This window comes from Zootermopsis nevadensis, unplaced genomic scaffold, assembly GCF_977971745.1.
Source record: "Zootermopsis nevadensis isolate Lab colony 2312 unplaced genomic scaffold, Znev_1.0 Znev_ptg000028l, whole genome shotgun sequence".
Classification (NCBI taxonomy): domain Eukaryota; kingdom Metazoa; phylum Arthropoda; class Insecta; order Blattodea; family Termopsidae; genus Zootermopsis; species Zootermopsis nevadensis.
In genome coordinates, this window is record NW_028259160.1 from 8,442,706 (window position 1) to 8,453,606 (window position 10,901).

Genomic DNA, 10,901 nt, shown 5'->3' on the forward strand with positions numbered 1-10,901 from the left:
GCATAAACAAAATCAGTCAGACAGTTTGGGTCCTGTTTCTAGCACAGACATATTATAGCTACTCAGTGATATTTGAAAGTAATTTTTTGAAATATACTTATAAAAGAAAAGTAAATATCACTAACACTGAATGTAAGCCTACATAAAAATATCTTCTAAAATTTGTCTCCTATTAAATTATCTGAAATAGAGATGAGAAAAATGTTGAAAAAAGAAGAGAATATTATCTAACCTTCAAAAGTATATGATGTGACGTCAAACCAGTGGAAAAGCATTGAAAGGATGCGTCCTAGAATCTCTGCTGGTGTGTCCTCGTGAGGAGTACACAATCCAACCAACAACCAGACACCATACCGACCAAGTAGTTGACGTTCTTCCAGGGGAATTGGATCCTCAGTTGTAATCACATTCAGAAGTGATGCTTTTGAATGGATATCTGTTGAATCCTTACTTGCAACCGAATTCAAGGGTTTTGCTTCTTTCAGCAGACTGAAAATTCATAAAAAATTTTGTTGGTATTTAAAGTAATTTCAAGCTCAAAAGGAGATAAGTGAAGGAAACTGATAACAGTTCAAAGATTACATAATTCAAGATGTTATACCTGACAATTGACTCCACCATATATGTTTGCACCTCTGCATCCATATCCCAGAGCTGAGGCAAGCTAGTGTGTACAATGTGGTCACCGCCACGTCGGTTGTTATGTCTGATGTTGTGGCATTGTTGACAATAACGAATTGGATGATTTCCATTGTAGCTGGCACATTCCGTTGAGAAGCAGATAGACACTGCATATTTATCAGAAGCTCGACAGTTCTGGCAAATGTAGAAAGCAATTTGTTTGTCAAAATAAAAATTAAATTTCTGCTGTACCATTATATTGTGTCCATTAACTGAAAACGGAGAATCCCTGTAGCTAGGTATTCACCTAAATTGATTAACTTTGAATTCATGGAAACCGTTTAAGAAGGAAATTGGTGTTTCAAGGAATCAAATTCCAGATTCCTAAATGTGTAGCAAATAGTTTGTTACATATATGCAAATTCTAATTAAAACATTTAACAGCGCACTATATAGTCCGAGCTATTGACACCATCCTAAATAAACGATAAATAAATAAACAAACAGACAATACTTCAAAATCTTAACAGAAGTGAAAACAGGATGTGCTAACAAATGTTTGCTGAGGATTCACAAAGAACAGGTACAATTTTGAATTTAACCCTTAACTTAATTTTTCCTTAAAAGACAGTGATAACTTCAATAAAAGATGGAGAAATGTTGTTTACTGAGGGACAGATAGACATACTGGTATAAGAAGTGGAATGGGTAAGAAATACATCTCACACAGACCCAGACCATCAGCCATCTTCTGACAGAAAAAAATTATTATGTGTGCAATTTTAACATAAATATCCCTTTGTTTATTTCTTTCGGTTTCAGTCCTGTGCATATCCAATACATCTAGAACATACATCATTGCTAAAGAACCAAGGCAAACATAACAACAGACTAACCTTGTTTTCACAGGTCATAGACACCTGCTGCATAGCATGCAGAATATCAAAAAACATTTGATTTGGATGTTCACGGTGAATTTCATTAGCACATTCAATGCAGAGGTAGAGTGGAGGCGGACTATCACTTGCAAATGTAATGGAGATGCAGTGATCATAACATACTTTGGCTGCCTCTGCATTTCCAGCATTTGGACACATGTCTCGCTGGCAGACGAATGGAACCAAGTCTGACATAGAAATTCCAGTATCAGTTATATTCCTATTAACTACATCTGTACATGTGTATGTCTGGTGTATGTTTAACCAAAGTTTTACATGATCTCTAGACTTAAAATGCACTAAATCCAAATCCAAATTTATGCTCATATAACTTCAACTCCAATCTCCACTGTAGTGAGAAGAAACTAAACAGTAGTGCTGATCAGTTCAGAAAGGCAAAGCCACTGTGACTGTGATGGTCTGTATGTGCAACATTGGCACTCAAGACTGGAGCCATGAGACACAAGAGCATCAAGCGACAGTGAAAGGGGTTAAAATGCGGAATCAAGACAGAAGAATTTTAAACTCATTTTTCTCTAAACCTTCTTATACAACATCAACAATATAGCCTTTCTCTTTAATTTTATTTTAATCAATCAATTCTGGAACCATGTAGCATACAAAAACTCTATTTTCCTTTTCGGAAAACAGCATAATCAAGGCAATTCAACAACATTTCAGTAATCATATATTATTTCCTTCCTCCCTTTCTGCCTTCCAAGCAAAGGGAATACATTACATAGATCCTGACTTTACTTACTAGTGAACTTCTGTAGGACTACCCTGCGATCAAATAAGTTAGGATTAAATGTTGGCCAGTAGTAAAACAGAAGCTTAGCAGCAGAAGATCTTGCTCCAGAAGTACCATATGCGATCACACAAAGCAAATCCTTCACCACAGTCTTCTTATTGGTCATCAGGCATTCCAATAGCTGGCAATGATGTGCTGTTGATAAGTGCAACTACAGCAATGTAATATGCTACAAACATTAAATTTTCATGTTGACGTACCATGATTTTATGGTATTTATGTATTTTACGGTTATTCTATCTAATTATTAATCCTGTACAGTTCAATGTCATATATATGACATGCTAAAATTCCACAACCTGATAAAGAGTTAGAGACTGAGACAACTGGGGGTCATATATCTTACAAAAAAACAGAGTACGAATTCTATCACAGCACACAAAACACTTATGACAATGCTGTGGTAAGTTGATGTGCAGGCCTGATACAATAAGGATACCAGACAGCAATAAGGAATTAATTCAGACACAAATCTATTGTTGAAAACAAAGTAACAGCACAGACATACATGATTTTTCCACTTCTTTAATTATTTTAATGAGATGTGTTTGTTATACACTCATTTGTAAAATTAACCCTTTTTGAGAACATGCATTAAGTTTGATTTCAGTTATATGTAAAGTAGGCTTTATAATAGACCAATACAACAAACATTGCCTGAAACTTTGAGTGGAACTCAACAGAAAATTTAATAAAAATCTGTTGGGTAGTTCTGCAGCTGGTAAGATTCAATCACCCCATAATGCATTAATTTAATGCAATTTTTACACAGAAGAGAGTCCTTTATCTCTTTTTTACATACTTCCCCCCTGAAACACAATTAAGCCCCAAAAGTATGATGATTTATCATTATATGAGTGTCCCAACAGATCCTAATGCAATCATACTGCGCTTTTAATCCATTGATGGCATTCCAGCAGTAACCCACAGATACATATATCTTGATGTACAAAGCTTATGGCATGGTAATTATGGGTTATAATGGTTAATCATAAGCACTCACCTGGATCTTCAGAGTACTGAAACACCATCATAATAATTGCTGCGACTGACTGACTGGCATAATTTTCTTGTTCATCATCAACATCACGCCTTGCTGTGAAAAGAACAGTTATATAAAGCCTCAAGTGAAGCAATACTGAATATATACATTAAAAAGGTAAGACAGGGAACAGAAATTTATTACTAGGACAATAATCAATAAAATAAAATTGCCTGACCCTTGTTTCACAAAGGTACACAATGATCTGCTTGCTCCTCTCATCAGAGGGCCCACGCTATCGGCAATAAAGCCAGTACATATGTAGTACTGTGGGTGCATATGTCAGTCCTTGTACAACTGCTTCCTATCACACAAGGTAATGAAATTAGTTGTCCCTGATCCTATCATGTGCAGACATTCCTTCAGTAGACTCCACAGGAAAGAATCTGGCAGAGTTAAACCTGGGGACCATGTCAGCTGAATTTCTTGTGAGCTAACCCAGTTTCAAAAAACCTTTAATTTCCCTCACTCTTTCATTTGACACGTTGAATTTTATTTCATCTTTGCTGGAAGCAGCAGGTAGTTCTCTTCATTCAACTGGTTTACAAAAGCATTGAGATTTGTGAGTGCCACTGGTGCAAACAAAGAAAAGAGGTCTGATAATTAGGGTGTGTAATGGCATTCCATGCATCAATTTTTCCTCGTGGACTGCACATAGGCTTTCTAACACATTAAATCATGCTCAATCTCTAAATCATGAGACCTACAATCACTGGATGTTAAATCATTAACTTATAAATCCACACATAATATGCCAATATATCTTCTTTCCTACTGGAAGCAATTTTTTGAATTACAGACATACAGTGAAAGTGCAATATCACTTTCTTGGCGGCTGTTTGACATGTAGTGCAGGAGACATGAGTCTCTTGGGAAAGCTTAAGCAATAATTTAGGAGGTGATGCCAGCAGCCACTCCATTACATCCTGTACCAATGGATTGGACAGCTTCTCACTGCCTGTTACCAATACAGGTGGCTTTGTGCTGTTTCCATTTTATCAGTTTCTAAATGCAGCATTGTAATTAAGTTGACCTACCCATCACACTTGTTCTAAAATTCCCTCTGCAACTCCTTGTAGGACACCATTTGCCAGTATGCCCTTCACAGTTCTTTTAATAATTCATCCATAATTTTATTGATATAAATATTTCCTCAATTCACCAGTTACAAGCTGTTCTGGTATATGTTTCTTGTTTAACATTCAATAAAACAGACAAAATTATAAGCTAAAAATGTTTCTAAACACATACTCCAACAAGATATGATTCTAGCCTAATAACTTACTTATAGTAAATGGCAGTATATAAAAGCACAGTGAATTTACAATTTCCTGATGTAATGCACTGGGAAGAACTGCCATCATAGAAGCAGTCATATATGGGAGAGTATCAATCATGTCATGATCCAAGAAAGGAAGAAGACAGCCCAAACACTGCAGCATGGCTTGGCCAAACACTGTAAGAAAGCAAGGCACTGCCATTAGTGACATTTTATGATAACAGAACTGCAACTTGGATGACATACTAAGACATAAAAAAAAATTTAACAAATTCCAGACACAAGAGTAAGACATATTCAATTAAAAAATCTTCTGAATTGACACAAAAATTGGTTACCATACAAACCATTAAGCCCATACTGAATGAGAGGCACAACATCTGTTAGCTGCACCATGGCATTATATAGTCCTTTATAGTCCAGATTCGGATACAACCCAAGACGTACAGAATCCTTCTCCTGTGATTTCAACATTTCAATTGGTGAGCTTGGGACATCCTTCAGTACAGCTGGAAATCAAAATTATAATTTACGTAATCTGAGCAAATTGTCCTTCAACTCTTTCCTACAAGAAGCAAAGAATAATTTTATTTGCATCACTGATGTAATATATTTCAAATAGAGAAGTTTCTAAAGCTGATTTAAATGAATGCATGAGAAGTTCATAAACATGATGTGAAAAATCAACTACACTGTCATAAAACAAACAGAAATGAGATTCATTATAAAAAAGGAAGAATACATTCTGGAAATGTTTTGTTGTTACCCAGATCTGAAACTATTACATTTATCTACTTTAAAAAGTGCAAAGATCTACACACACAAACAAAACAACAGTTCTTCTGCTTATTTTGTAGTGAAACATGGGAAAGAACATAAATTTAAAGTGTTGGAAAGCTAGTGCTAAAATATATTGCACATAAGAAGGGTGAAGTAGTGAGCTATTCAGGATATTATATTAGAGGAATTGTGTGAAACATCATTTATTTTTTGGTTCTTTTCACATGGGTTAAAGGCATTTATTATGCCACTCCTAAGCTGACTCAGAGTCATAAGTTCAAAGTACAGAATGTTCCTTACAATTATCTATCACTGATACCAAACTAGGTATACTTACTCAACAGCGTCTGTGAAAAATATTTCAGCGTGTTTGCTACGTCAACTCCAGAAGGAACTGGCATGATGTTATACAATAAACGTAGCTGGTAATCATGAAGATTGCGTATTCTTGCTGTAACTGATATATTAAAGAAAACATTTTTAATGTAATTTAACCCTCTTCTTCTAACAAAATAAAACAAAATGTTTATGGGCACTAGGTTGTATATGGACATTGTCAGTATACATGCGCTGATGGCATGTTACATATGAACATTACCGATATGTTGTATATGAGTATTACTGATATGGGCATTGTTAATTCTTGCATATTGTCTTCTACAATAATCATAAGGCATATTTCATATGGCATAAGATATTTTGTAATGTGGTTTAACTTGTTTTTTGTTTTTGTTATAACAGACAGCTTGGTAAACAAGATATACTTGTAACATAGAAAAATGCTGACACACACACATTTAAAAAGTCCAGCTAAGGCAGGTAGCCAAACTCATAAACAATGGTAGAATACAGAGAAAATGGCAGGTCCAGGAAGGAGGAACTATTTGTAATACAGAAAATTTCTGGAAATATCCTGTAAGGTTACATGCCTTGTTGATCAGTATAAATACTGCAACAAGTTGTGATTCAGGTCCATAATTGACAGTACATAGCTTTTAGTAAGTCAGCTACTGCTTAAACCTCAAGCAGCAATGCTTGTTAAAGATATTATTTATTATTCACTTGTAATAAACCACCTGTTTAAGACTATGTCTCTAGTAGATTATTCCACCAGTGATGGCCTAACTGAAGACTGTTCTATCAACCCGCTTCTCCACTGAATCCCACGACACTACAAAGATGTTGCCTGCATCTGTCCTATCTTCTTATGTTATAAAACATAGTAAAATGCCATTTAAAATGTAAATAACTGTTATAAACTGGCATGAATAACTGTACTTTGTTGTGGGTGCCAGGACATAAGGGACTAAAGAAAATGAGATTTCTGATCAGATGCAAGAAAGGGCTCCCTGCACCCATTCATAGGACCTGAGCCTGCTTGTGGCATCTCTGAGAGTTGCAAGGCATGCTATAAGCGATAGAGAGTAGAGAAACTGCTACAAATATTGCCAGTTGACTCCATGACAAACACACAAAGAGCTTTCTCTTTGAGCCCTCTGCCCAAAGGACTGTCAAGCTATCAAGCTCAATAGAATCTGGGCAAGACAAGTGACAGGCCTGTCAATAGGACTGTCACTTAAAGGGACACCGCTTCAAATTCAAGACAGCAGACAGCACATCTGTGGAAGGTGCCACAACAAAACAGAAATAGCCTCACATATCCTACATGACTCTGAGACCTTGGTTGAATTAAGATTGTCACTTGGATAGCACTTCAAGAAACCAAGTGACTTATCATGAGATCCCACTATGTAAGCCCCAACCCTACTTTTATTCATTCATTAATTCATTCAAGATGTTTTAATTAAAGATGAACATTTATTTGGGAAACAAAATGATTCTAATATTCTCTTATTTCATCGAATAACTGGAGAACTACAAAAGCGCTCCACTTGTGAAATATTTATCAGGCTCACTCAGCCCTACAATAACAACTTAAATTTGAAAAAATTAAACAATAAATGTATTGTGTGTATGTACTGCTATTTTTGAAATCTAACATGTAGAAAGATATGTTTACTTTTGTTGCGTATTAAATGTTTACGATTCCAACGCATGCAGAGCACTTTCGTGTTTCTTCTTCTGGATTATGATACCGTGGGCATGACTTCCGACGTTTCGGAACAACACGGTCCCCATCGTCACACTCCACCGTCCAGTACTACGAAGTGAAAGAAGCAACAGACCTCCAAAAACTGAATATGAATCGCCGAGAAAAAACAAACCATAACTGGGCAGTTTGAGAGGAAGAATTTACAAACTATTTCACAACACGTTCCGCTATCTTTCAACTTACAAGTTGCTGCTCTTGTAGCCATGTTGTTTTCAAAGGAACTTATAAAATTCTTATTAAATTTCTATTCAAATTCTGGTAAACTAAAATACGTTCACTTCTATAGCATATCTTCCTCAGCAATGTCAGTTTTGACATCACCCACCTCCCAGCACGTACTATAAATCAATACCCACTGATAGCTCTACCATCTATTACTGTACTAATGTTATAATCAGAGACGGTAGCTCTGTTCAATTGATATTACAATTTACTATTCGACCGCCACAGAGGTCTGCACAGGCCCAGACTTGGTCCTTGAGCCTCAGCCCGACCCGGCGTGGTAGCACAAATAATGTTAGGTTCATGGCAAGTTCAAATGACAGCAATCAAGGTTTTGTCCAATTCGAGATTTCTCAGGCCATTCTTTTTTCGCAAATACAAAACATTTTGCAGTTGTGTTTATCGTATGCGCCTGGCAAAGTCTGGCTCTGAAAACAAATCTCATTGACTTGATTTTCTTTGGGGTTATCGTGGACACCCCCCCCCCCCAGATATAGTTCGAGATAACATCTTACAAACATGCCGTCTCATATCTATGTACCGTCCACTAAACGTCAAAATAACCAGAGATGTGGACAACATGGAAAAATTTAAAATTCAGATGTACACAAGATGCAGACATAACCTCCATGTGCCAAACACTAATCTCAGCAAATATCAAAAAGGAGTTTGCTACAGTGGATTAAATTATTCAGTAATATTCCTCTTACCACAAAAAGTTTAAATCTTGACAAAGTATTTAAGCCAGTACTAAAAGAGTATCTCTTATCTCACTCCTACTTAGTAGAATTTATTTTAAACAATAATTCTATTATTACAAATACATATAATAATGATGTAATTAATTTGGTATAATACTGTATTATATCTGACGTCTATAAATACTGTCAAAACTTTGTATTTAATCTACTGAATTGTATTTGTATTATGACATATTCTATACCCTGTCTACAAATAGCTGTTAAAACTATGTATTTACTTTACTGTATTGCATTTGTATTATGGTGTAATCCACATCCTTGGCTTAGGCATATGATGGGTCTATGGAATGTAAATAAATTCTATTCTATGTCTAGAGTGTTGTCATGTAATTCCTTCATGACTGCTGGAATTTATGCATAACAAAAAACAAGAAAAATATGAACGAAACACTTGCTTCATATTAGAGAGGTCATGTGCACAAATCTTGGCCCAGAGACCAGCTATCCTGACTAGGAGCAAATGCCAGGATAGTACCTTCAATTAGACCATGACTGCTTCCTTATACAACCTTTCCAATTCCTTATTCACTATCATCCTCTCATTCATCGCTATGTAGTCTGAGCTACTGAAAAAGCTATAAATATAAGTAAATGATATGAGTCAGACTGTTAATAAATTTGCGCTGGAATAAAAGTAAATCGAGTTTAGGAAACATATTTTAAGATAAACTTTGGGCTTGGGCTGGGCCAGGTAAAATGCTAAAATTTCAGCCCATGCAGACCTCTGCCACCATAATCATCCTCCCTTTGGTAGCTCAGTTCAGTCGATAATATTTTAAACAGCCACACTCACATATGCCCCCTATCAAGATTCAGTGTTCTATATGAATAATTTTTGAAAACCCTGTTATTGCAGAGGACCTCACTCCATCTTCTGGGGAAATGTAGGTATTGTTGATTGTATGTGACTTGGTTTATTGGTTCATTATAAATAGTTTCACTTGTACACAGAAGATTAAGCCAATTCCTCTTATACTGATTTTATTTTAAAAAAATACACATTCTTAAACAATTCACATAACAGATCATTCTCTGTCCACTACAAAACACTGAAAATACTATTTATCAATGCTGTACAGCATAATTAAATAAACAAATAAATCATGCTAATGATGGAGGCAGCAAGGACCTCAGAAATGTTGGTAAACTTCTACCAGACTACACAGCACAGCAATCCAAAAGACAGCCATCTACAGACGAACCGCCATGAAAACCTCAAATCGTACAAATAAATGCACCATCATCTAAGACAACTGTGCCATTGGTAAGGTTCTTAGGTACTTCATTCCAGCAGAATGCTTTTAACCATGAGTGGTCTTGCATCCAGCTGGACCTCCTGGTAACCCAAGCTGAAAAAGAAAATAGACCTCAAATAGCTGTAAATAAGAGTGAGATAAAAAGCACATTGGCACATAAATGGCAACAAGTTTTAGAAAACAGCATTTACGTGTGTAATGTATCATAAATATACAGTAAAGTAATAATAACAAGAGATTTGTACAGCACCAGTCATTCTGAATTTCTCTCAAAGCAGAGTGGCTTGTAGCTTGCAGTCGCAGTTTGGCAGGCATGTGAGGGGGGAAGCCTTTGAATGTTGTCTGTAAAATTCAAAGTCCATTAAATCAGGGTCTGTACAATCAAGGTTTTACTGAACATGGTAAATTTTATATGCAGTTTTTTAATAAATGAGAATTGGTTCACGAATTATATCAACAATTTCCTATTGTTTACCTGAATTTCACAAGTACAATCTAGTGCAGGCACTGGACAAAGATCCATACATTTTGTAGCAATATTAATAGACAGTATTTCTTGAGAAAGGAGACAATAAAGACTACTGATAATGCAGGGATGTGATTTGGTATGTTTAAGTCATAACACAGCATTTAAACCTCAATTTAAATTTACAGGAAAAAAGAAATCTGGTTTTTGACACGTAAGCCAAGGTCAGCTTTTAAATGAATTTTTGTTCCAGACTTATTTTACAAACCTGAAGATATTGGCTTTGCTCCAAGTTTGTTCATTAGTTTTTGACATAACACATATTCACAAACTGAAAGACAAAGATTATAATCAAAGTTCAGTTTAGGACTTACTGATGAACATTTGCAATACATTTTAATATTTTGTGACTACCATGCAGTAAGGAAAGATTCATTAACTTTACAAACACACATATTTTCACACTGATTAAAGTTACGTAAATTTATTTTCAAGTTTGCAGTTGGTAACAAATCACCCTGATGAAGGTAGGCACTAAGCAACTCCAAAATGTCAGTCAATATCTACTGACTACATCACAGAAGACAGTTATCTTCATATTTATCACTGTGA

The 10,901-nt window shown here is 35.6% G+C and overlaps 1 protein-coding gene across 10 annotated transcripts in view; it reads right to left on the reverse strand.

Annotated features, from left to right (window-relative positions):
• unc79 (UNC-79 domain-containing protein) overlaps positions 1-8,129 on the reverse strand; it is a 59,696-nt gene extending 51,567 nt beyond the window's left edge. For 3 of the 10 annotated variants that reach the window (XM_022069170.2, XM_022069168.2, XM_022069169.2), the window contains exons 1-9: positions 7,492-7,609; positions 5,809-5,928; positions 5,039-5,200; positions 4,698-4,868; positions 3,374-3,466; positions 2,320-2,505; positions 1,518-1,747; positions 602-816; positions 233-489 (exon numbers count right to left, since the gene is read on the reverse strand). In XM_022069170.2, the coding sequence (XP_021924862.1) occupies positions 233-489; positions 602-816; positions 1,518-1,747; positions 2,320-2,505; positions 3,374-3,466; positions 4,698-4,868; positions 5,039-5,200; positions 5,809-5,928; positions 7,492-7,528 (1,471 nt within the window). In that variant the 5' untranslated portion in view covers positions 7,529-7,609. Of the gene's footprint in view, positions 1-232; positions 490-601; positions 817-1,517; positions 1,748-2,319; positions 2,506-3,373; positions 3,467-4,697; positions 4,869-5,038; positions 5,201-5,808; positions 5,929-7,491; positions 7,619-7,767 lie in introns of those variants that run through there. The other 7 variants (XM_087357352.1, XM_022069164.2, XR_015537446.1 and 4 more) reach the window with 6 other exon arrangements.
• Positions 8,130-10,901: the final 2,772 nt, after the last annotated feature.